General features: G+C 40.7%; 1 protein-coding gene across 2 annotated transcripts; it reads right to left on the minus strand.

The window, feature by feature from the left end:
- Positions 1 to 437: 437 nt before the first annotated feature.
- On the minus strand, positions 438 to 27,689 carry plekha2 (pleckstrin homology domain containing A2). 2 transcript variants are annotated; one of them, XM_048990688.1, is made up of 13 exons: positions 27,485 to 27,688; positions 22,613 to 22,699; positions 21,720 to 21,883; positions 14,755 to 14,811; positions 14,447 to 14,495; positions 13,548 to 13,645; positions 6,575 to 6,706; positions 5,028 to 5,156; positions 4,823 to 4,891; positions 3,914 to 3,984; positions 3,738 to 3,801; positions 2,200 to 2,277; positions 438 to 1,856 (listed from the first exon to the last, which is right to left on the minus strand). In XM_048990688.1, exons 3-13 carry the CDS (start codon positions 21,858 to 21,860, stop codon positions 1,503 to 1,505), a joined length of 1,242 nt encoding a protein of 413 aa, XP_048846645.1. In that variant the 5' UTR covers positions 21,861 to 21,883; positions 22,613 to 22,699; positions 27,485 to 27,688; the 3' UTR covers positions 438 to 1,502. The 2 variants fall into 2 exon arrangements, with proteins under 2 accessions (XP_048846645.1, XP_048846652.1); XM_048990695.1 differs by lacking the exon at positions 22,613 to 22,699 and having other exon boundaries at positions 27,485 to 27,689.

The following is a 27,689-nucleotide window of genomic DNA, read 5'->3' on the forward strand; positions in this document are numbered from 1 at the left end:
CCTAGTCAGGTTCCAGAGCCTATCCCAGAAACTATGGACACAAGGCAGGGAATAACCTGGACCAACCACTGCCAGCCCATTGCAGGGCACACGCACTATTCACACCTATGGAGAATCTGGCAACTCCAGTTCACCTTGGCATGTTTTTGGAATGTGGGGGGAGAGCAGAGGACCTAGAGGAAGCCCCATGACGACACAGGGAGCACATGTACGCTCTCAGTTACTTAATTAAATACCTTTTCCAAATTTAGACCAAAAATTTTGGACCTTTTTAACTTACATTATCAAAAGATTCATTTGTATTTAAAAAACTGCATTATGTGATCAAGCATTGTATTCATTGTACAAAGGTATACTGTATAATTTTCTGTGAAATTGCTTCACAAGTATTGTGTGTTAGTGCAAAACTCTTTGTATTTTCTTGTCCACACATCAAGTAAAAATAAAACCTTCATTTATTTTTGAACCATTGTGATGACAGTCAACATCCATCCATCTATCCATTTTCCAAACCACATATCCTACTGGGTTGCGGGGGGTCCGGAGCCTATCCCGGAAGCAATGGGCACGAGGCAGGGTAGTCTTAACATGCTGATGGTAATAAAAAATAAAACATGGGAAAATAAATGAAACAAATGAATAAGCATTTCCCTAGTAATAAAATATAAAATGCTTAACGATGCCTGATATTCCTTCAATATTACAGTTTCTGTTGGCAAATTGTTCATTAAAAATTTCGCAATCCATGGGCTCCCTTTATGTCTAAATATAGCAACATTGAAAACATTGAAAGCTAGAGTAAGAAAAGGCGAATAAAACAATTTAGTCAGCATTCAACACTTTACAGCTTCCTATTCTGCTATTTTAAGCAAATGAGTTCAGTAACAAAATCAGAAAAGCTTGACAAAACAAGACAGGCATAACAATTTTCCATTCAAGGACATCTGACAATATGTGTGTAAAAATCAAAATGTGTCGAAAAATACACTTCAAGCAAGCCAGATGTCCTCTACTATCTACTGAACCCACTGCCAACGCAAGTGTAAAGGTGATACGATCACCAAAAACTTGGTATAGCAAGAATAAAACAATATAAATGTGAATATCAACTAAAAAAACATTAAAAGTAAAAGAAAGCTTAAAAAACAAAAGTACAAAAAAGTTTAAGTACTTTCTTCACAGAAGATTAGAGTAAAAATAGGAGATACTGTTCCATAGAATGTAATGAGAATAAACAAATACAATTTAGGAGTATTCACAAGTTTATACCTCCTCCTCAATCCTTCCTTCAAGTACCTTTCCAGCCTCCTTGTTAAGGGCATAAGTAGTAAGTCTGCAATGTACCATTTTGCCTATTTTTGTATATCATCACTACCAGCCTTCACTGACATAGCAGCGTGTCCAGTACAGGCACAACTGGAAAACAAGACAAAGCTGTGGTGAAAATGCAGCGAGACCCCAAGACCGACGCAGGTTTCATTTTATCTTGCCTTTGCCACAGTCTATACATCGGTGGTGCGTATGCCGTCATCGTCAATGTTAAAGGGGAAAACTTTGTCAGTGTTAGCCTGCGGCTGAGATCTGTGGCGACGTCGGGAGCCTGCTGGGTCCAGATCCTTCCCGGGCTCTGCTGGCAGGGGGGGCAATGAGCTGAAACCTGTTTCCCCTTCCTCTACCACTAGCAGCTCGGAACTGGTGGTGTTCACAGGGGTCCACGGCTGCCAGGATGGGGCCACTGAGCACGATTTGGTGAGAGTGGCCTTCCTCTCCTCGCTACCCGCTTGTATCCTTCGAGCCCCAGAACTCGGGGGCTTGTTGCCACGATACAAAGAGGTGGACCGACCAAAGAGAGATTCCTAAAGGGAGGAAGGTACCCAGATGAAGCGCAATAAAACATAACTGCTATACATGCACGAATTAATGAATAACTGACAGCAGCACCACATTATCTAAAGCATCCGTACACTCCTTTATTGTTAGATATTATATTTAACAGATTTATAGAGGACATTTAAAGGAATGAGTTCAAATTTGAGTGTAACCTCTAAAATAGATATCTCCAACACTCTTACAGACGCCGCAATTCTACTGTTTGAGTTAATAAATCCGAATAAAACTAGGATTCTCTCAATATTGGACTTGCACAGTATTGTTTAATAGATAATAAACTGGCAAAGTGTCATTGGAGTCATGCTTTACCTTAACGGGGCCTTGCAGCTCTTGGATTTTGCTAGAGATCGCCTTGATCCAGTCACGCATATCCTCCGGGGTGTCCGCCTGAAACACACACAGACGTATTTACTGTTCATGCGCCAAATCCAGGCGGCAGCCACTTCTCAGCATGAAGCATATAAATGGGTCAAAATGGAATAGCAGGCAACGGTACAGCAGCTGGGACTGCTGTGGTACCCATAAACAATCTAATCAATCCAGCAAATAGACCCAGCTGCACAAATCGTTTATGTTATGTAATGTTACGTTGCCGCATCAGATGAGAGAATCTATAAATTTATATCTGACTAAACAAGTGTCACTAAAGGGATTCAAAACTCAAGTGGTGACTTGAGCCTCATCACCGCCCACAGCTGCAGAAGTGTCCAGGGGGTGTTTGCCGAGCTGCAGTGGCAGCTACTGATGACTAGGTGGCGATAAAGGATTAACACAATAAGATTCTCTACAAGCTTCTATGGCCTGATAGAATTAATAAAAATTGGACATTTTAAAATTATGTTGTTTCGATGTGTTTCTCCAGTCATTCACCATGTAAAACTAAAACCACTGCATTCAGTTCATTAATGCTGTCAGCACAGAGATGATTAAAGTTCTTCTTAAGGCTTGGTTAATGATCACAAAGCCAGTCTCACACACTATATAAGGACCTTTAATTAGCCACACTCCCCAGGGAACGCTCAGCATGTCATTTTTTTCCGTTATTTTTCGGATCGAGAAAGAAAAACACGCAGGTTATCGTAGAAAAAAAACAAAACATCAGTAACATCACACATGGGTGATAAAGCATTTCGAAAAAAATAAATTCAGTCCTGTCGTAAACACAGATGGAAGGAAGCTCAACGATGTAAACAGGACCTCAGGAGCATGAGCACCCTGCGGACCGTGAGCATAAACACAGGTGCAGCTGCTCAAGGAAGACACGGCCCCCGCTTTTGATGCCCGGCCTTACTTATTGAGAGAGGAGAGGGAGGGGCCCATCTATTCACGAATTGACCCTTCATATTTGCCTGTGTTGATCAATGACCAAACCGCATCAATCTGCAGATGTCACATTCTGTCAAGATTTTCTTTCCACTGTGAACTACGGTATTTTTACAGCATGCTAACAATGTTTACTGCATCTAGCTAGCATGCAATCTTGTCAGACTGGTTTTACCCAGTAAAAGAATAAAAGTAACGCACACACACACACACACACACACACACACACATATATATATATTACATTATAAAGATATAACTTTAAAATATAACAGAAATCGCATGATTCACACTAAATTCATTCCCCTTTAATGATCAGACCACTTGGCTGGCTTCCCAACAGTCATTTTTTTTCTACATCTAAAGTGCAATTTTCAACATATGGAAAAGAGGGCAGCAGAGATTAAAGAATGAAAAGATTTGTGGCATTTGTACCACAGACATTTCAAGAAGTTAGAATAAACGTAAAGTACAACATTCATGTTAATGATTTACCAAATAAAGACAAACATGTACAGACTTACCTGTATGTAGAAGACTCTAGCGCTTGTGATGATTTCAAACAGGTTATCTCGCAACAGCAGCTCCCTAAGAAACGTTAGAGTAAATAGTGTTAATAAAAGAATTACCCACATGCATCCAACTTGCTTACAATACAATGAAGTGCAGAGACTACAAGGTGTATCAAACATGTTCTTACCCTGATTTGACCATACATTCATGGACTTTGCTGATGTCCTTCAAAGAAATTGCTCTAAGAGGCTCTTTGTCCTGGCAGACACAAATATATTGACGCTCATATTTCATTTTAATAATTTGATGAAAACTTCTTCCTACTTCATCTAAGCGATATCCAGTTGCATGCTGGCTTAAATTGTAGTTTATAAATATGTATACAAGAAAAAAAACTTTACAAATACATAATACAAAAAAATCCAAATATGCACAAAATAGCTGGATATATCTTTTTGCACTACTGCAATAGACAAGAAGAAAGTGTGACTACTAGGAGAGAACGGAAGACTCATTAACCGCCCCAGCACTGAGATTTGTGACAAGGGACTTTCACAGTACAAAGTGGGTGGTGGTGGTCTTCATAAAGCCAGTTGCAGAGGTGGAAAGACGTAAAAGGTTTCACTGGCTGGATTTTCATCAGTGCGTCTGCCTTTAACTTTAACCCTGGGGTTTGAACAATGCAATTTAATTGTGTGAAATGCATCTTGAAGTACTAACTGCAATGAGAAGTTTGGCACTAACGCAGCTTGAGGAGATAATCGCTCAATCTTGCAGTTATGGTTTCTCAAGATCGTTAGGAACGACGTTGCAACAAGTGTGTCAAAACTAAATCAAAACCACAATTCAAATGCAGCAACGTTTACTGTCACATCCTTCCTGCAGAACTACACGGATTGCCGTTTCAATAGAGGCAGAAAATGCCAATGTCCAAAGTTTACCGTTATACACGTCTATAATATTTTTTTATGTCCATGTGAGGCCACGAAATCCTTCAAGAGACACGTGTGACATGAAATCGCCTCTGCTGGGACACCATGCTGACTCTTGGGAGCACTGTGTTGTTAGTTAGTAGTGACCTGTGCAGGAATCTCACCGTGTCACACTTGTAATAACTGACAGAACTATCATCCAGGGTGAAGAACCTTCGCTTCCAGCTCTTCCTCTGAAAGAATAATGAAGCATCACATTATAGTACCTGAAAAATAGCATCTTCTAACATGTAAAAAGGACTCTGCTTTTTTGCGTGAGCTTTCTCTTGGGTTAGCACGTGGTTGGTAGGGCAGCCGTCGCACACTCACCACATTCCCCTGTTTGACGCAAAAGCCCCATCGCACAACCCCTGGCTTGGCGGCAGCCACCGAGCTTGGCAGTCCCCGGGCATGGGTACGAAGGCCGGTGTCACCAGGGTCATTGTCCTCTCCTTCATTCTACAGACAGAGCAGCTCTATCACATACAAACATTAAACTCACGCCCCAAATACAGACACATACCCAAGAACAAAGATGTACACAAAACATTTCGCTTACATGAAATCCTCTGGCTCAGACAACATATTAGCACATATTAGGTCATATCACAGCTGCTGCAACTAGCTGTGCTGTAAACTACTGCACTCATCTTCGGGCTGAATACGTGAACTAGGTGATTACTGTATTACTGTATTTACATTACTTTATTTAGCAAATACTTCTATTCAAGGCAACATGCAAATGAGGATCTGGGTGACGGAGAGCAGGGTCAGCCAGCAATCTTCCAGACTCGGGCACAGATTCTCGGACTGCTGACACATCCCCAAATAAATGAAGTAGTTGGGTACTGTAACCCATTGCACTCGTCTGAGATTTGGTCTGAATACTTTATCAGGGTATTGTAACTCACTGCACTCATCTGAAGTTTGGTTTGAATACTTGAATTATCTGCGTACTAAAACGTACTGCACTCATCCTAGGTTTGGTCTGAATATGTGAATTTTCTGGGTACTGTAAGCCACTGCACTCATCTGAGGTTTGAACAGAATACTTGAATTATCTGAGTACTGTAACCCACTGCACTCGTGACTGAATAGCCACATTTTAAAAGTTTTCGAAGGTCTTTGAAACTTTCATTTGAGGCTGAGATGAAGGTCTTGAGTGGTTACAGAGTGCAGTAAAATCTGATGGGAAGGCAGACAAGCATTAGTATAGCATGCTTTGGGGAGATGGGTGGGGGATGACTGTGCGCATGAGGTATTACATGCTCCTCCCTGGGTTAACCACATACATAGTAACTTGGTAGGAAAGAAAAACCATACATGGCAGTGAACACACAGAAAATGTACATTCTGCAAATTTGCAGCCTGAACCGAAGGGTTGTACGATGGAACATTAGCGAGTGAGATTTACCCAAATGTGCAACGAGAGGGGATGCTGCGGATCTGCACAAACGTAAAAGCAAGAACGTACTGAGACCTTGAAGGAGAAGTGCTGTAGGGGACTACAGTGCAAGAGGCAGGAAGTGGTACCAGCACAGAGCCGAAGCAGGCAGGTGCGGAGAGGGCTGTGTCACTGCTGCCTGGACCAGCCTTGCACTCTACAACTTCATCTGGCTTTTTTTCTCCTCTTTTAGTGCTTCAGTTAACTAAACCCGGTGACTCCATGAAAAGTCTGACATCCTATCGCTCATCTCTCACCTGAAGTTGGAAAACATATTATAACCCTGTGCAGCCTGCGCAGTTTTGTCACTAAAATGAAAACTGAAATTTGAGCTTGAAAAGAACTTCTCAGGTTTATGCTTGTGAGGACTGATTACCAAGCAAGCAAATCTTATGGGAAAGTAAGTGAGCACAGTTACTGTAAGTCGTAGTACCTGATTGATAGGAGTGTGCACCACTACTCCACCGATAATCTCAGTCTTGTACGCCTGTTGCCTCTTCGGCTGGTGCTCCGCTGATGACCTGGGAACCTCAGACTTTGGCTGGGCCTTGCTTACTTTCGGGACCTGAAGAAGATAAGTGGTGATCGGCTATAACCTGGCCGCCATCCTTTTGAAATTGTGTGCAAAGCTCGAAATGGCTCATTAGACAAAGACACTGACGTCACAGCGGCTGGCAACAGATACTTTGGTTATAGACTTCAAGGTGTCAAATGGCACCTCACCACAACACCTACAGAATGTCAGCTCCTATGAAATGGTCAGGCTGCTTCATCTCGCGTCTTCTGGGTGCCGAGTCGTTACCTCAGTCCCTGGCTCTACTTTATCATATTTTTGTGCTGCATATCATCATAACCCTTTATAGTACAACATATACATCAACAAATATGTAGATGTTACTTCAGAAAAAGACAATGTGGGTTTTGCATTGAGGAAGTTGATTTTTTTTTAACCTCAGTAGTGAGGAAAGTTGCTACAGATAATAATTTCAGCTAAATTAATGGGGGGGGGGGAATGTAAAATGCAACTAGCATAAGAACTACACAAATTGCCTGCCTTTAAACATGTGCTACTGTATGCCTACATGTGGAAGAACTAATGTGTAACATGTAAAGCAAAACTGTAGAATACCACTGGGATTAATGTTCCCCTGGGGAGGGAGGGGGCTATAAAGGCCAGCGGAGAGTTTCCACTTTACCTCCACCTTCAGCACGCAGTGGGTATAGAGGAAGTGCCTGAAAGCACATACATCAGCACTTCCTGCCACACCGCAGATGGGAAAGCGCTCAAACTGAAAGCTCTCAATTTACAAAAAAAGGCGCTGGTTATTTAATATGAAATAACCAACAAACAATGCTGTGCCCATTAGTTATGCAAAAAAAGTCAGACCCAGCTGAGGAACCAAAACCCAAAACTATAACATGACACAACACATCTTATGTTTTATCATTCAGCCAAACTGCTGCTTCGCTTCACCTTTTGGAATATTTAGACACTGTATCTATTTTGGATTCAGGTTGCTAGGCTGCTACCACTGTTAGCCAAAATAGCACTTAAATTTAGTAAAACATTTAAGTTAGAAAATATGTCCTGATAAACAGGAACTTGTTGGCCATTTATCCAATCCAAGCAGATACAAATAAGAGATACAGCATATGCATATTGAATGTTTTCTGCACTTATGAAATTGAAATCCCTGTCAACTTAACATATACATATTTTAACAGATGCACAATACAGTACAATATTATTAATCTGTTTTAAAATGCTACTTTTTCTTCATAAAGCCCATTCATATCCTGCCCTAAATCCCCTAACTTTGCATACATCTATCACTTTCAGAGTTTCAGACAGAGTTATCATGGCTGAGGAGCAGCGAGTTTCAGTGGAATAAGGTGTGAAGCAATCGCACAGCAGGGGAGACAGTGTGCACGGTGCGTGTACACAGCACCGATGTCCTCGAAGTTAGCGTCAGCGATGGCAGGATGCCGGAGCTAAATGTTGGTGTTCAGCTGAGCAATAAGCCTCTATTATGGGCAAGGACCAGAGCAGACAGATCGTCTGGTCCGGCCATACGTCACTATACAGAACGCCCCGCTCAGAAGGCAACTCGTGCCTACTAGCTTATAGACCATAAATTCTTTTATGATGACCTCAGTGACACAGACGTCAAACGGTAGCTTAAAATTTACTTCCTGGGTATGTCTACCAGACCATCCAGCTAAACAAGCAGACTGTTTGAGAGGAAAGGAAAGCAGACTGGATCTGAACAACTGATGAAACAATTCTTTATTATAGCTCAACACCTTCCTGGAGTTGAAAGAAGTGCTGTCAGAGTCTCGAAAGGCTGACAGGTGTGTCCCAAACGTGCAGTTCACTCAATTCTCACAACCCTCCCTTAAGAACAATAACGCTATAGGCTGGCCTGTAAGTCCACATACCTGTTTAGTGTGTAAACAAGCAAACCATAAAATCTGGATCCCCAAGTCAACTCAGCTGGCAGACTAAGGTTACACCCAGGCATAAACTGTTTAAATCATACAGACACCATTCTCAACTGCAGTATATAGACTAAAGAATTGGGACACACCTCTCAATCATTGAATTCAGGTGTTGCATTCAGATCCATTGCCACAGGTGATTAAAATCAAGCACCTAACCATGCAATCAAGGGTACAAACATTTGTGAAAGAATGGGCAATTCAGAAGAGCTCGGTGAATTCAAGCGTGGTGCTGTCATAGAATGCCACCAAAGCTGTCCTTAACCATGAAAAGATTAGTTTCAATATGTTTGGTGAGGCTTTCTGGACCTTTCTTTTAACAACATACCTCTCGTTTTCAATAAAAAATTATGGTAAAATAAACCTCAAGAAAATTATATAAATAAACTGAATTGGTCTTATCTTGCCTTACATGTCTGGGCATGCCTTGCCTAGTGAATTTATTTTTTTAAATAGATTTTCCTGATGCAGTACACAAATTTATGTGATGCTTTTATGCATTTTAATCTTTCAAACGGGTCGGTGCCAACCCCAGCACCAGAGAAAGACTGGGTGAGATGATAATTAATATCGAACCATCAATAAGCTGCCTAAACAATCCCTGGAAACAAACTTTAGGAAGCTTTCATGGTGTTTAATGATGAGTCCTTTTCAAAATTATCTATCCATCCATCCATCCATCCATCCATTTTCCAAACCGCTTATCCCACTGGGTCATGGGGGGTCTGGAGCCTATCCCGGAAGCAATGGGCACGAGGCAGGGAACAACCCAGGATGGGGGGCCAGCCCATCGCAGGGCACACTCACACACCATTCACACCTACGGGGAATTTAGCAAGTCCAATCAGCCTCAGCATGTTTTTGGACTGTGGGGGGAAACCAGAGTACCTGGAGGAAACCCCACGACAACATGGGGAGAACATGCAAACTCCACACACATGTGACCCAGGCGGATACTCGAACCCGGGTCCCAGATGTGTGAGGCAACAGTGTTAACCACTGCACCACCATGCGACCCCATCAAAATTATCTAGTAAATATATAAAAAAAAAAAAAACACATTTTAAAGTTTACCGCTGCTACTTCTGCATGAGCATTGCATGCGCTCTCCGAGACGATCATAATCTGTCTTCTTAAACTTATGTTGTAGGGGGTGTTACTGTAACCACTCAGGGGTGTCAAACTGCAGGCCTGGAGGGCTGGCGCCCTGCACAGTTTTTGGTTTACCTTCATTTAATACACCTGATTCAACTCCTTGTGCTAATTATCACACCACTCCTAAGCTAAATCATTTGTGGTGGAACAGGGAAAGAGCTAAGCTACACAGGGCTCCGGCCCCCCAGGACTGCAGTTTGACACCCCTGTTGTAGATTATTCCCCATTCCCAAAACATTCCCTAATGGACTTGGGTAGGAGGTGACTAACTCTAATGTCGAATTATCCAAAGTAAACTAGTAACATTGAACTCCATGGATCACATACAGTAACACAGTAATTACTCCCATCATTCATTATTACCTCCGTCTTTTTCCCCATTTTTATCTCCTCTTCTCATTTTTCTTCTCTGGACACCGGAGGCCATTGGTCTTTCTAACATGATAATGTCTTTATGAATTAGAAACTGTTAATCGTATTGAACACTATCGGCATCACTTAAAGAAGCCTCCTGTACATAATATGTAATGGAGGGCAAACCAAAAAAAATGGGCCTATCGTTTATTTGATAAGATTTGCTTATTTAATACGCTTTTAAATTATTTTGAAATAATAGTGTGAAACACTATTGGTAAATAAATATAGTACAAGTTAAAATGTATCATTTTTTCCACTTCTCTTTCTACATTTAGCGGCATCTGGACACCCCCTTTGAATGGATTTGAATGCCCCTCAGCATTTGCCTTTGATGCCTTCGCCAGGCCCTGCTAACCTCACATTATTGGGTAAGTCCATCGAATCCAAATGTCTTCTTTTAAGACGTATTTGCATTGCAGTTATTCTGTGGTGATATATTAAGTTCTGCTTTGCAATACTGACAGACTACTGCATTTTTAGTTTTAATGTCATGATTTTTTTCCCTGCTAGATATTTCACTGTCAACTTTAAGTGGTATTATTGCAAAGTGGAAGTGTTTAGTAACAGAGCGAGGTCGCCGAGTCCTGGGGCACACAGTGAGTAAAAGTCGCCAACGCTCTGTTGACTCAATAACTGCGGAGTTCCAAACTTCCTCTGGCACTAACGCCAACACAAAAACTGTGCACAGAGAGCTTCATGGATTGGGCTTCCCTGGCCAAGTAGGTGCATGCAAGCTTCACATCACTAAAGCACACTACCACTGGACTCTGGAGCAGTGGAAACGTGTTCTGTGGAGTGACAAATCATGCTTCTCTGCCTTGCAGCATGATAGACGAGTCAGGGTTCACAAATACTCTTCTGTATGAATGGGCAAGAATTCTTACAAACAGCTTGTAGAAAGCCTTCCCAGAAGAGCGGCAGCTGCAAAAGGGGGACCAACTCCATATTGATGCCTATTTTTTTAGAATTGGACGTCATAAAAGTTTCTGTAGATACAATGGCCAGGTGCCCCAATACTAAGTAAGTAGAGGAGCATCTGTATATATAATGTGTGTGTGTGTGTGTGTGTGTGTGTGTGTCCGTCTGTCTGTCTGTCTGTGTGTGTCTGTCTGTCTGTGTATATGTGTGTGTGTGTCCGTCTGTCTGTCTGTGTGTGTCTGTCTGTCTGTGTATATGTGTGTGTGTGTGTGTGTGTGTGTGTCCGTCTGTCTGTCTGTGTGTGTCTGTCTGTGTATATGTGTTTGTGTGTGTGTGTGTGTGTGTGTGTGTGTGTGTGTCCGTCTGTCTGTCTGTGTGTGTCTGTCTGTGTATATGTGTTTGTGTGTGTGTGTGTGTGTATGCACGTATATATATATATATATATATATATTCCAAGAGGTGAAATTAGTTGCCATAAATCAGCAGAGCTACAGGCACCATCAAAAATTAACTGTTGGTATAAAGTTATTAACACTTCTAGGAAAAACACTACATAGAAGAAAAGTGATTATCTGCAACAACACTACTGAATAAAGTATATTTATTAAGCTAGGATAGGTTTATGGGCTACATAAAATGTTAAGGTTTCCAAGGGAACATACATGTACTTGGTGACTGAATTCCTGGCATGGTGCTGCACCAGGTGTTCCAAGGTTTGTGCAAATCATTCGTCTTTGGTCAGCTAGCCTCTCTCTACCCTCCTTGAATTACACAGAAGTTATAAGTAATGCACAGGAAGGCAGCTAAATTGAAAAAACAATAATATTAAAATTTAGAAGTGGAGCCCATTACTAAATCTTTTTGGTTGCCATGACATCCTCCCTTTTGATACCACATTGGCGACCTCAGCCTGGCTTCCTGTAGTGAAACTGTCATTCTGCTGAAGCCATCGGAGGGTCGCTTCAGCCGACGGAGCCAGACAGACTCAGTGAGCATGGAGAACGCTTCTCCAAAGGCCCATACTCGGGGCTCATGGCATTCCATGAAACGGCTAAGGCACGGGGGCATGACAGCAACGTGCGGTGCACACGATGTGCACTTCCAGGGCGCGCCTTCCTCTTTTCTCTCCCTAGCTAAAATTGTCATACATTTCAGCATGAGGAAGTGGGTGGGGCACGAAGAACGAAAGCTGGACAGTCTGCCAGTCAGCCTGCATTCAAAGAATGGCAATATATCAGGGAGGCAGCATGCCAACCGTAGTTACACCCTGGAATGACAACCTCAGACGCCACATCGCGAAAGGGCTGATGCGCGTGCACTGTCACAACGTGCCATGGTCACATGGTCACTATCAGTACAGCATCCACTTCCTCATGCATGTCTTGTAACATATATAACACGCTGGTTGCATGGCGTGCAAGACCTGGTGCTTTTCAGATACTTGCAGATACTTGCTTCTGAAAACACGCATTCGCTTTCATCATCAGTTGCTCAGGAAGTAACAAAATTAAAAGAGAAAAAATTTGCATGAATTTATCATGCTTAATATCACGTCTAAGGGAAAAACACTCAGGCTTACAGCATATTAGCAATGGTGGGGCCTTAACGCTGTTCTCTTTCTGAAATCTATTCTACACTGGAGACCATGGAAATAAACCATCAGTAGACAGATGCACAAGTGTTTCAGCAGGCTCTGCTCTGCACCTTCCATTACCAGGATGTCCATCATCACATGCTACCCCTAATACACCAGTCAGATGTCATTTTCTTCATACATACCACCTCAAACAAAGCCCATGCAAATATATCACTACAATTTCTCAAACAAGGCAGAATACAATTTGATTGACAAGCACACTAAATTGTGATAGAAGTAGCAAATAAAATGTATTTTTAAAGTGCTGTCAACAGTCACTAGAAAGTAATATAAAAATTGTCTTTCTATAATAATCCTGAAACTGTCAAAACCAAAAAAAAAAAAACAGAACTAAGCAAGAAAGCTGCTAGATCTTCCTAGCTGCATTTCTCAGTGACTGTCTGCACATCTCTCTGCCACTCTAGTATCAGAAATAATTCTCTACGTGCCGTTGCTTTGTTAAGATGAAACCTTGCTCTGCTACTTTGGGACAAAGATTGACAGTAGGCAATATGGGCCGAGAACGAGACAAACTGACCACACAAAGAACATTGCGCCCTTGATGTATGTCCAGCCTCTGCAATGTTCTGCTTATATGATTTTAAGTAGGTTACACCTGCTCAGTGTTGGTGCTTTGGGCTATGGCTTATCGGTTGCTTATATTCCAGAAACACTTGCTTAGTTTACGTAGACATTAGCTAGCTGAGTACACAATGCTTAATAATATCAACAAGTAAAATCAAAAAAAAAAAAAAAAACAAACGTTGAAGAAGAGACTCACCGTGATCTTAGTGGCATTATTTAAAGCAAGCACCCACTCCTTCAGATCACAAAGGTCATTGGCTTGTAGGAAGTATCGACGGGATAAGGCATTGATGACTGTGGGGGAAGGGGGACATTAGTCACAAGTACGCATTCTCACATACACAGAAATGTGATGCAAAAAAAAGTTACTATGCATCAGCTGACTCTAGCCTTCGTGGGTTTTTGCCAGTTTTTTTTTTTTTACATAAGAACCAACAAAGTGAAGAAAGGCTTCAGCTCTAGCTATAATTTGCAGTTATGGTTGCTTTGTTTTCATGAGAATGAAGCCACATTATCCCAAAAAGAAAAGGGAAGCTAAACGTTAGCATAAGGCCTTTTATACACACAATAATTCCTGTGACGTTACAACAAAGCCTGCAACGCTTAAGGACAAATTGACATCAAAATACAATATTAAAATTTAATAAAAATACATATTAATCACACAACTCGGTCAACAGCTCCTCACAAATTTGCAGCATTTGGTAATGTGTATTATTTACAACTGTCAGGTAAATAAATTGATAATAGCATGCCAATTGTAATAAATGAGAAAGAGCCCTACAGGAATGTTTATTTTTCTGGGAAATCTGCTGGCTGTAGTGCATGGAAAACAACATATAAAAGCAGGTCATCTAAATCCATGAGCAAGAATTGCTGGGCTTTGTCATTAGGGCAGATATCTGTGGCAAGGGTCGTCGGCATAAAAGAGAAGCTACGGAATTGGAAGCAAAAGCCCAGTGCGTTTTGGTTTATAGTCTGCAAGCAGGCATGACATGTTCCGGTGAGGGATGCCGTACACAGGCAGAGTACACCCACGAAGGCCACGCCCTCAGCAGAAAGCGATAACAGCCCTTTCCAGATGCCACCACTCACCGAAGCAGAACTCTGCTTTTGGTTTCTGTTTGGCTGTAGCCTCGCTGACCTGCCACAAGGCCAGGAAGAGAAATACGGTCACGAAGGCAGAAAAAAACCACGTCAAGCTTTTGAAGAAACAGTAATATATTTTTGCGTAACAGCTATGGTATGCTATTTGTACACGTGTCTTTATTATTTTGAACCCAATACCAACCGTACATATACATGTAAACTAGCTAATTTGTTATTTAACTTCTTTATAAATACATATTAGTGGAAACATTTATTAGGGACCTTTGAACAGAACAGCATGAACAGGGCGTTACCTTGGAGATGTATGTTAGAGGAAGGCTACCCACAGCATTCGCTCCAGAGGGCAAGTTCTGAAAATAAATTTACATCCAAGGAAAATTACTTCCCAGAGAATTAAACCAAACATTTTTAGAGGAGATTTTAAACAGAATTTCTATCAAAGATATCAATTTATTATAATTTACTTATTTGCAACTGTTTTTTCAAGAGGCTAACATGAAGCATCATTATGTAGTCATGAAAGGTTATGTATCAAAATCTGCAGATGTTCCATTAATAGTTTCCTTTAATACAGAGCAAGAATTGTAAGTAACTTAACACTTTACCTAATAATTACCTAAAAGATGCAAACAAAATTTTGGAGCTCCCCACCCCCCCACCCCCAACCTTTTTAATTTGAAGCCATGGAAAGACAAAATTATACAACAAATGCATTTAGATTCTGCAAACACTAAGTCTTAATGTTTTAAGTAGTTTATCTAAGTGGCCAAACCAATTAGCTTTACTAATAGAATGAGAATAATTCAGCCAAACAAAAGAAAACCGTGGTATAACTTGTATATAATTGTCTATTAATGATTTAAAAAGCTTTACAACCTAATTAATGACTTGATTATACACCATTCCATAAACCCCTTTTAAAGGTAGTTCTATTGTAAAGTGGTACCGCTTATTCTGAAGTTTGTTGCTCATTTTCCTAAAACACATTATTCAGTAACAAGACATGATTCCCCAAGATGTTACAGTTATGTTTAAACATTTGTGAAGTGCTGTTTCTTTCTGATAAAAAAACAGCCAAACGAACCTAAAGACACAGCTACACAGAGACTTGAATCAGATGTATTATTATAAAGTGCAACTGCAGTTTAAACCATATTTTTACAACTGTATAATCACAGGCTTTCAAATTCTTTTAGAAAAACTTTTCCATACCATTTTAAATGTAAAGCAATCCGTAAGACCAGATGAACACTGTACTGTAAGTTCCTTCTAAAAGGAACATCTAAAATGATGCATAATAGTACCTCTGGTGTCATGAGTAGCACTGCGGACTGTACCAAATCCACTTCAGACTGCGGACTGTACCAAATCCACTTCAGACTGTGGACTGTACATTTATACCTGGACTATACAAAACTCTAATTTATAAATTAGAATGTTATTTTGGATTTTCTCTGTCGGGTCCTGGAGGATGGACTTCCCCATTGAGTCTGGTTCCTCTCAAAGTTTCTTCCTTTGAAGGAGTTTTTCCTTGCCACCATCACCTCTGGCTTGCTGTCTGAAAATACTGGGAAGGAATAATGTAAAGAGCTTCATGACGTCTTAATGTCTATATAAAAATAAACTGGTTGACTGATTGAGCACAGTCCGCTTTGAAACAAGTGGGCAAAATCTCCTAGGTCAGAGGCATCTTGAAGTCCTTCTCAGCCACAGGATGTGTTGGGTTATTTAGTCAGCAAGTTACTTTTCCTTTGTACATATAATGGACATGTTTCGGTGTCCTGACCAGCATAAGTTCGACATCATTCACATGACTCCATCCACATCTCGTCAAAACAGATCTCTCTTATCCCAAGACCAGAGAGTGTGGCTCATTCTGGGGGATCCCCAGACGTTCCTAAAGCAGCCGGGAGATTATATCTCCAGAATCTCCTGGGTCTTCTCCAAGGCTTCTGCTCAATGAGGCATGCCCAGAACAGTTCCCTTTGGAGCCAAACAGGTGGCATCTTTTAAAGAAGCCTGAATCACCTCAGCTGACTCCTCCCAATTCAAGGAGGCAGCATCTCCATTTCAAGGACTTATGACTCACGTTATGAAGCTTTGCATGTTATCAGAAGAACTGTTGATTCAAATCCTGTGGAGTGATGCTAACATTGTGCCCTTCAACAAGGGCCCTAACCCCAACTCCTTTAGGGATGTTAGATACTAACCAGCTTTGTGCTCTGACTCCACAAATTGCTCTCACCAAGTTGCATGATGGGACACATGGAGAGCATGATGGGATACATGGAGAGCAAGATGGGATACATGAAAACTACCCAATTTCCCAACAGGGATGAATAAATGATCACTATTATATTGATGTTTCTGTGGACTACTAAACTGGTTCCCTGCTATGGAAGCAAGCCCGACATCCCTGTAGAGAAACCTCATTTCAGCCACTCATATTCGGGACCCTACAGCTCATATGTGAAGACAGTAGACTGACCGATAAAACGCAATCTCGTCTGACAGCTTAGGCCCTGCTTCATCATCACATATGTCCTATTTTAGTGTGTCTTTCTGATGAGAGTCGTACATAAAAGTGAAAATATAACTATGTGAAATCATCCTCACATTCTGATATTTTATGGCACTAGTACATATAATAGAAAAATGCCTAATATCAAACGTATCTTGCAAGGGCGAAGGTTTGGTTGCAGCATTGATCAGGACCAAAACAACTCCAAACTCCCCCGTTCCCATATAAACACACGGTCCCCCCACAATATTGCCAGGTACATGTCCCTATAATCCATGCCTTAATCTACACCCTTGGTATCTTGCAAGCACTAAACTAAGAAAATTAAGATTTTTTGTAATGTGTAATTTGTCAGTTGCGTTGAACTATTGCAGTCTTGCGAATCAAATGATGGCATTGGTGAGTTCAGTTATTTTCTCATTTAAGCAAACCATTTTCCCAAATACAAGCAGGTAGCTCTAATTTCCTTCTATTAGCATTAAATCGGTTCTCAGATATCTGCAAATGGCTGAGCAGGACTCATACAAAAACTAATAATCATAGGTTCTGCACAGAACTTGTTACTGCTTTGGTACATTATGAACAGGAATTAACATTTAAAGATATATTACTGTGATTTGGCAAAATTCACCGTATGCAATATAAATCTGGTTGTTTTTTGTTGACAGATGAGAAAAGTATACAAGCAGTAAGCATTTATGAATTTTAATAGGTTTCCAGCTCAACTTCGATATTAATATAGCAAACATAATTACATAACACTAAAATCAAAATGTAACAAAACAGATGTTTGATTATAATCACAGAATTAAAGGAAATACGTGCTATTTGGTAGGGAATAAAGATGCCATATGTGAGTACAGATTAAACATAATTAAATATAAAGACTAGGACTATGATGCAAGACTGCATATAAAAATTACACTGTGTTTATTTATTCTTCTCTGAATTTTTTGTATTTGTAGCTGTGATGTTTTTTTGTCAGAGATTGTTGTGGAAATATATCACAAACGCATTTCCACATATCGAGTGATGAGATAAGGGGTTGCTCACCCCTGACAGATTCCTCTTTCTCTTCAAAGTCTGTGAAATACACTTCCAGGAAGACTGTGCCTAATTCACATGCAGTGATAGCATCACCAACGTTATCCCGTGATAAGAGGTAAATTCACTGAATAGTCTCGATGGGTTAGCATGAGTCAACATGGCATAGAGGTTTTAGATGCATTGGCTGAGCATAATGAATACCTCAATATGGTTGTTTGATATGGCTATGAACTGCCTTTGAGCAACTCCAGATCCAGTGTGTTAACATGCAGTGTATATCACTATATTCCCGTTTCGTTATAATAGAAGTATTGGTAAATACTTATCATTAATTAGATTCAAGGGTTAGCCCAAAACAGCCCAAGTTAGCGACTCCCAAATCATCCATTGCTTTTTCATATTACACGCGTTGTTTCGCATAATTGTCATGCGATTGATTGTACAAATAGATTGAACATAAAATAGGAACTATCTTTTTAGAGACTGCCAAAAATGAAATGAGTAAGTATCAAACGTGGATCGGTCACATATGGCCAATACCTGATCTGTGAAAAAGGTCTGGATCGGAGCCGATTTTCGGACCCCAATCGGTGATATTCTGAAGTTGCTCATTACACTATCTGAAAATGTACACTCAGGACACCTGACTAAGCAAATGTGCAATGCACATATGAACATTCAAAAACAGATTACAATTTGCCCATACAGAAATCTGCAAACCCATGAACTCAAAATGCGGAATCAATGACTTGTTATATCGGCAATGGCCTATTTTCTTAGCTATTACCAAGATCAAACACTAATTATCTGAGTACTGGACATCAAGAATCTGTGATTAAAAATCGCCTGCTTTTGTTACAAGATAGTATAGCTGGTAAAACAGAATATCGAATCTGAGGCTAACTTTATCATGGTGAAACAAGAAGGTCTGTCTAAGACGTTCCAAGATTGAAGTAGAATTTTATGAGCTGAGTTTGTTGCTCCATGTAGGGCTGCACAATAAATCATATAAAACCAAGATCTCAATTCACACTTCTATGCCATCTCATTTCTAAATGACAATGGATCTTCTGCATAGTATTACATCAGCCGGATAAAAACAAGCAGGCCTACATTTCCCCAGAGAGTCTCAAGCGTCCCATAATTCTGCATTCCCTTTAAAGGGCACTTTTCCACTGCAGCAGGTACCATACTTATGGTACCTTATGAAAGTACCAAAAGTATGGTAGGCCTACTTCACGGTGTTGTTTTTCCCTTGATGCAAAATCTGGTACTGCTGCTGCGTGATATCACAACACAAGGCAAGTTTTTTGCACTGAATTCGAAAAAGGGCTGTAGTATATTAAAGAGCTGGACCATGTGCGTTATTAATACTAACAATGCATGTTGTGCACATGCAATTCTTACAACATTAGCCAGCTAGATTAAGATCAGGCTTTTTCTTCAGTATGGACATTATAGTGCAGAGTTTAGGTTTCGCTAAAACATTTTCATTCTGTCACAGGAAAAAAAAAAATCGCAAGTTTTGCTATTTTAATTATTACTCCTTTTCAAGATTATCAAGTTTACCTCCACTGCCTCAAGCAAAATATGAGCGCTGCATGCGTTCTCTGAGAGAATTATTTTTATCATCGCTGTTTAAATCATTCCTACACAGGTTTGTGAGACATTTATGTTGAACTTTTTTTGTTTTCTAAATACCCCAATATTTATTACAACAAAATCACATTGCGATACTTGGAAATTTTCCAATACTGTGCTGTCCTACTCTATTATGCAAATTACTCTTATAATACTATCCTGATCTCTGGTTCTGCTGACCAGATTGCAGTGAAAGCTGGGGTCACTTCATTAGTCCACGCATCCATTATTATTATTATTTTTGTTTTTTTACCCCATTTCCAGGTTAGAGTGTCTCTATATGTGCAGCCTATAGATTTGTTTGAATTACTATGTGCCTAAACAGCTCACCATTAGATAAATCAGCAGATAAGCACATAAAAATTCCAGTAAATTCCCCATCCGCCTCTGGTCTAGCACAGCTTTTCTCAGCATTAACTCACTGCTGCCCCATTCCTCTTGACTGTCTGATACCGAGCACTGGAAAATAGTTATCCTGTCCAGCCCCACCTTCCCTATGAGCCGGTACACACTGCATCATTAGTGTTGCTTAACCAGCACTAAAGTGATTTCTTGTCACAGTCTACTACAACATATTTCAAGAATAAGCAAATGCACTTACCTAATCTGCTGCATGAATATAAATGAATATTTATTTTTCATTGATAAAAAATATGGCTCATGAGAAAAAGGGCATTGACCTGATCAGTGTGCTATTTTCTAACATCTTGGGGGGGGGGATAATAAAAGTTGTCAGTTGGGGGGGGGTTGGGGGGTTGAGGCCCCTTTCAAGTCCGTGCATTAAAGGGCCCATAAATTCAGGGAGGACAAAATCAAACATTAGTCCCTGTAAACCACTGAGCCTCAGGCGTCCTTTACTTAGCCCTCTGTAATGGTCCTTTGCTTTGGGTTTGAAGCACATTTTGTACTTTGCCACTTTGACTTCTGATTGGAAGTGAGCGGGTATACCTATCCTCACACAATGTCCCCATAACGTAATAAATATCCGTTTTCTTTCCCTTATGGGGACCGGTTTCCTGGTCCCCATAAGGGAAAACTCTATTTTATAAAAATCAGTGACTGCTATGAAAAATCTAAAACTGCAAAAACTCTTGTATTTTGCTTGGTTACTTATGGTTATGGTTAGGGCTGGGTGGGGGTTAAGGTTGTCATAATTAGCGTTAGCATTTTTCCCATAGTAGTGAATGAGCGGGCCCCATAAGCATAGGTATACCCTACGTGTGTGTGTGTGTGTGTGTGTGTGTGTGCGTGTCATGGTAAGTCATTGTAATATAGACAAACTTCACTGGCCCATTATTTCAAAATTGACTATTTGTAGTATTTCTAAAGTTACAGTCACAACCCATGGATAAAAAAACTCAAGTTCAGGTTACAGGAAATGTGCAAAAACAGTGTTGAAAAGTTTTTGCAAATGTCCACTTATGTTGCTTGGCTGCAGTACACAATTCCCATGCTGTACAAACAGAGAAACGTCATGTATTCCGCATATATCATGACCACACTTCCTCTACAAAAGAATTACAATTTGGAACACAGACAACTTACTTTATGATCACTCACACAGCTGGAGGAGCATAAACAGAAGAAAAATCCAACAAGCCAGATAAAATCACAAAGGAAACATAAGACAGAACTACTCTGTAGGTAGATAAAAGTAGATGTAAATTATACAACCTTTCATGCAAGAAATGCTTAACTGTTTAATATGTCGTATGGATGTAATGAATGATATATTAGCTATATAAAAACATAAACCTTATAATGGAAGCTAATGTTATTTAATCAAGCAACCTACATATTCAAAAGGGAAGAACATTTTTGAATGAAGCAACACTTGGTAGTTTGTGGGGCCTTAACCAAAAAACAGTGTAGCTATCTTCTGGCCATCTGCCTCATATCTAGCAGGTATCCAGTATCTTCTCAGACTGACGCCAGACACACTACAGCCGATTGGAGTTGTTTTGGGGATAAGAAAATGAAAAAAAAAAAAGCATCTGTATTTGGATGCCAGAAAGGCTGATGGACACTGACACTGAAACGCTGGCCTACCTGGGGGTTATCCATGTACCAGATCAGGAGGTTGTTCTGGGTGTCCAGGATGAAGTACCTCCGCTGGAACTTGTTGCTGCTCTCATTCTCTTCGATGTCCAAGAAGCCGCATATACGGCGGTTTCGATCCACATAAGGCATTCCTGGAGCTCTCTTTCATTACCCTGTTTCGGAAAGTAACCAAGAAGACAATGGCTGCCTTACTCAGATGGGAGAAATTACTCTCTCTCTCACACACACACACACACACACACACACACACACAAGCGTGAACTCATATCTGTGCAAAAATCAAGCAATGACCTAACCATTAAAACCACAAGCCATTGACGCATACCCATTAATATTTCATTCATCTGACTGGAAAATTACAGTGTTGAGTCTCTTTTGTAAAAAAAAAAATGCTTTGCTAGGGTATCTGCATGCAGGCACATTTTAGAAGGCTAGATGTGAAACATGAGCTCAGCTCCATTCACAGAAAAAGCGAAGCATCCTGATCTTCACATGTAGGTCCCATCTCTGCTGCTCTAGGTCAGAGAGATGGAGCAGCTGCTGAACCGTCTATCTAACCTGCGGTCGGCGGTGGACATCCCAGGACCAGAAAGCAAAAATCCAGACCAAGATTTTTTTCAACAAACCAGTTGAATATGAAGAATCACAGTCACAACTCAGCTGGTTGGATAAAACAAAATCCTGGTTTGGATTTTACTTTCTGGACCTGAAATGTCCACCTCTGGCTACAGGTCATTGCTGGGCCATGAAATGGGCATCGAATATATCGTGCTTTGCATGGGAAATGGGCAGCAAGAGGCCACCTTCTCCTCCGAGCGACCTGGCCCATCACTGTACATTGACACAAAGGAAAAAAAATGCCAGTAAAATCGACCCATCACCTTCAAAATCCTGATCTGCCTTCAGCCATGCACAACAACCCGCCGTTCATATCACGCTGCTCTTTTGCTCATGGGGAGCCCAGGCATCTGCCAAAAAAGTGGGGTGAGAAGCGGGGTTTTACATGGGGTTTTTTTCTTCTGAAAGCCATTGATTATAAGCTGTGATGCATGATGGGCTTGCTGAGCACATGTGGCAAGATCCCAGCAGACCCCCCCCCCCCCTTCTCCCATCCCCCCAAAACCAGCCGCAGTTTGCAACTGTCAGCACCGACGACAGACTGAACAGCCCACAGGACGACAAAGGGCCTCACTTATTCATTTAGCTACAGCGATACGACCAGTGCAGAATGTGACCCTGCTTTCGGGTTTGTGGGAGGCAGGCGGCTGCCCAAAGGCACAATGTCATGGTTAGCATATGAGGAACAGATACTCTGCTGAAAAGCAGCCATGATGCCCGTCGCGAGGATTCCACCCTACAGCAGTGCGGCATTCACACAGCCCCCCCCCCAGAACGTCTCTGGGGCGGCCGAATCACGCGCAGCCAGGGTCGTTTCACAGAGATCGTGGTCTCAGTCCGCATTACGTCATGAGCCAGCACCAGCCGAGAGCCCTGCTACGGTGGACCATGACTGGCACGACTGCAGGGACGCGGGCGGCTTTCAGTCAGCCTGGGCGTATGGTGCAGGAATTTCCAGCAGAGACAGAAAGAGCACAGCTCCAGCTGGCTGTCACTCCTCAGCATGAGTCCACATGGCCTGCAGTGTGTGAAATGACAGCAAACTGGCCAGGATGCGAAATAAAAGAGCATGTAATGGGGCCAGGGGACCCTCCAAACGAAAGGGCGCTTTTCATCATCGGCTCATAGCACTTATTACTATTAATATTCTACTAATACACTAAAAGGCTACATGCATCTAAGAATAAGTGACCTCTTTAAGGGTATTCGCATATTCTGAATTAATGACAAAAAACTGATAGTCGTTGGGCATTTCAGCTCCAGAAACTACAAATCCAGTGCAAATCCAGAAACTACAAATCACTGCCGACCAGCTGAGTTCTCTGTGTCCGAGTCTTTATGCTGAACTGGTTGGTAGAAACAAAATCTTGGTCTGAAATGCCCAACACTGGTTGTCAATCACCAAAGTAACCACAAATTGTAAATTGAAGGGGGAAAAATTGAACGGCAAAATAATGAACATTAGTTCATTATGTTCAATATCTAGTCTCAGAGTAGTGTTTTGTTATGTAGGTAATGCATGAACACACAGGATAGCCAACTCACTATTAAATATAGGGTCAGTCCTAACATCTGCTTATTGTGATTAGGGAGAGAAAGACTCGCACAATTTGCTATAAATACTCTTTCCAGTCAGCAAATCCTACAACAGTAGTCAACAGCGGACTCACAGAAGAAGTTTTTTAATGGTTAACCTTGTGGGATGGGGCAGGATTATGACGCACTGTGTGAACTCCTGCCAGTAACAAAGAAGTCTAAAATACACTATTTTCACATCACCAAAGAAAATAGCACATGTTGCTTGCTGAACCACACACATTCTACAGTCACATAAAAATGAGGACACTGATAGATGATTTCGTTAACGGTTTCATCAAGTTTCATCTAGTTAAAACTACTTACAAGATCTGATCTGTTACCACATGTAAATTCTGTCTGAAGAGTATTTAGCACCTGTAAAAATAAATCTAATCCAACCACTAGTCATATTCCACTAGTCAAATTAATGCTCTCTGTAGAGGAAAGCTTGGCTGGTCACATGGAATCCCATATTAAGCCTGTGATAAAGTTAAGACACATACACACAAGAGCCTCACTCAGGATATCCCCTTGATTTGTGTAGTGTGCCGGGTCCCTAATCACATCTCCGATGGGCAGTAAGAGCGATGAGGCAGTTAGCCTCTTCTCCTAGGCTATGGCACGCAGCCTACCACTAATATGAAAGGGACCATTATAGTAATCGCTCAGCAGTGCCACTCCACATGTGTATGTGTTTGTGTGTGTGTGTCCAGGTATACCTTACCTTATGGGGACCAGGAAACTGGGAAAACTCTATTTAATAAATAGATTGCAATGAAAAAACTACAAATGCAAAAACTGTTGTATTTAGTTTGGTTACTTTTGGTTAAGGTTAGGGCTGGGTAGGGTCAAAGGTGTCATTATTGGAATCAGGATTTTTCCTAGAGAAATTAATGGAATGTTCCCATTTAGGTAGATATGCCAACATGGGTGTGTGTGGGTTTGCATAGATCACATTTGGGGACCAAAATGTCTTCAAAGTGCAGTAAAACCTGAAACTTCCTTACTTTTGGGGACACTTCTTCAGGTCCCCATTTGGATAACCTCAATTTATGAAAATCTGTGAATGTAATCAAAACAGTAAAAGTGCCAAAAGTCTTGTATTTTGGTTGGTTACTTATGGTTAAGGTTAGGGATGGCTAGCAGTTAAGGGTGTCGTGATTGGGATTAGGGGTTTTCCCATAGAAATGAATGGATGGTCCCCATTTAGATAGGTGTGTGTGTGTATGTGTGTGAGAGATATATATATATATATATATATATATAGAGAGAGAGAGAGAGAGAGAGGGAGAGAGGGAGGGAGAGAGAGAGCTTGTCCAGGGGACCATGACCACACTTCGAATACACAGGCACGGTGAATACTGCTGTAAATAAAGACACTGTACACTGATCAGAATCAGAATCCAGTCAGAAATTTAACCTGCAAGATGTGACGTTATTCCAGGGCCAGACATGCATGATGTTACCTGGGGTTCAGCTTCTTAACATGTGTCAGCTGTAAGAACAATTGGTTGTAATAAACATAATTATATGACATTCCATTAAACTGCCAGTTTAAATAAAGATTTGTCAAAATGCATGAATAATTTCAAATACATTGGTCTGTGTTTTCTAAAGTTGCGGATCATATGTGGTACTATAATGTGACAGTATTTTATTCTAGTTTCCAGCTTCTGTTAAAAAAAATGACATCATTGTGTAGTTTAGCTCTTTTCCTGTTCTACCACTAATGATTCAGCCCAAGAGCTGTGTGGTAATTAGCACAAGGAGTTGAATCAGGTGTGTTAAATTAGAGGGCTCCCACCCCCCAAGGACTGGAGTCTGACACCCCTGGTCTTTGGCTACGGAACTGTAAGGAATTCATCCAAGGATCCTCAACCTGATGATCTGTGATAAAACTCATCTGTAGCCGTTGACTGAGAAAAAATAGAAAACCAAACATAGCCTCTCTTAAATACCACGTCTGCATGGGTGTGTGTTTTTTTTTTGTTTAGAATTCACCATGGTGTTGACCCCTGCATTCAGTACCATCACGCCGGACAACAGCCTGCCTCAGAAGAGCTCTTACATAATATGACCAGTGAGTCCCCATCTGACAGTCATGGGTTTCAAAAGAACAACCAGTTTTCAATTTTCAGACACGATGGTCATTTCGGGATTTGAGAAGTACTGCAATAATAGAAGTAGCCTACCGGTGCTTCAGTCAGATATTTGCGATGAGGCCTCTCTACACGAAAAAAGCAGAGGCCTACCTCACATCTTGTATTAAAACCATTACATGTAAGAACATGTCACATTTAGTCACTCGTCTTTTGCCAATAACTACCTTGTCATTAGGAACCTGTTTTCTAATTATTCACCAGGCTGGTAATTATCTGTTTGGAGAAGTATAATAGTCAACTGACAAAAAGAGGGTAGTTTTCAGTTTATAATGGCTTTAAAGTAAGAGATTGACACTAATAAAATAAATAAAACATAATGGGATTGGAGAAAAACTAGATTTAAACCGCTTTACAGCATTATGATAATCAAATCAATTATCTAACCACCTTTAATACCTTCCCCACAATAGGCCTATCTGCAAACACTTTTGTGTAATGGTTTTAAATATGCAACGTTAAGTTGATTTGGTAAATAGAGTATATAATTTTCAAAGTATTATTTCATACATTTAAAATACTTAAATGGTTTGCAACTCGCTTTCAATTCCATAAGCATGGTAACTTGAAACTGGAGGTAGCTTGTGTAAATATCATTCACCATATACAACATAAACAGAGAACTTCAATGCATTGGAAATTATTCAGAAGTAATATAATCACTGAGTGATATATCATATTACACGCAGGCTAGCAGAGTAACGTTTTTGAAAATTAAACCTTTCATAAAACCAGATCTGCACTTGTCAAAGACAAATGCATTCTCCTCAGTTTAAGTTACAATTATTGTCTTATTGCTTCTCAAATAATAATAATAAAAAAAATCAATAACTGTTTTCGCCCCTGACCCGGATAACCGGTTAGAAGATGGATGGGTGTAATTCAGTAATTTATAGGTCTTCGTTTTTACTTAGAAAATAAAAATACATTGCAAATACTACATATTTGAAAAGTGGCCTTTCAAAAACTGAACACTGAAGAGTTTCATAACCAAGATTTAAATAATCATAAAATTGTTATGGTATGTACCTTTTTATCGTTTTAACGTTTCATATAAAAGCACCAGTTAGGAATTTCACAATGATGCAAAAATAGTGGTTAGACTATTCTAGGGATTAATACTGGGCCAAGAAAAATATATAAATTGACCATGTAGCACCCTTTCGTCACACTACGCATCTGCTGAAATATGTTAGAGTTCTATTATGTAGTTTAAATAACAGGGAGTCGTAAATTGCTGTAGTGTGGACATCTGGAAGGCTGTCATTTTACTGAAGTGTTGTTCCCATAACAACTTTTCGCAGCTTCAAGTTTCCTGTGTAGCACTTGACCTACCACACCATCCAGATCTCCACTAACTGCAATCCGCAAATAAACCTAAAAATGATAGTAACTTACCCGAACAGTAAGTATTTTGTGCTCTCTAGGGAATTCGTTGTCCAAAGTCCAGTAGTTCAGAGAGTTCCTGCGCTATTAAGCAGAGACGTTAACTTTCCATATTATATTAATAAAAGCGGCTGCGCTTATGTTTCCTGCGAACAGTAACCGGGCTCGTCCGCGTATGGTTATGAGCGCTGAAGCTGAAGTCTTTTTTCCGGGTAAA

The sequence above is a fragment of the Brienomyrus brachyistius genome, chromosome 2 (genome assembly GCF_023856365.1).
Source record: "Brienomyrus brachyistius isolate T26 chromosome 2, BBRACH_0.4, whole genome shotgun sequence".
In the NCBI taxonomy this organism is placed as follows: domain Eukaryota; kingdom Metazoa; phylum Chordata; class Actinopteri; order Osteoglossiformes; family Mormyridae; genus Brienomyrus; species Brienomyrus brachyistius.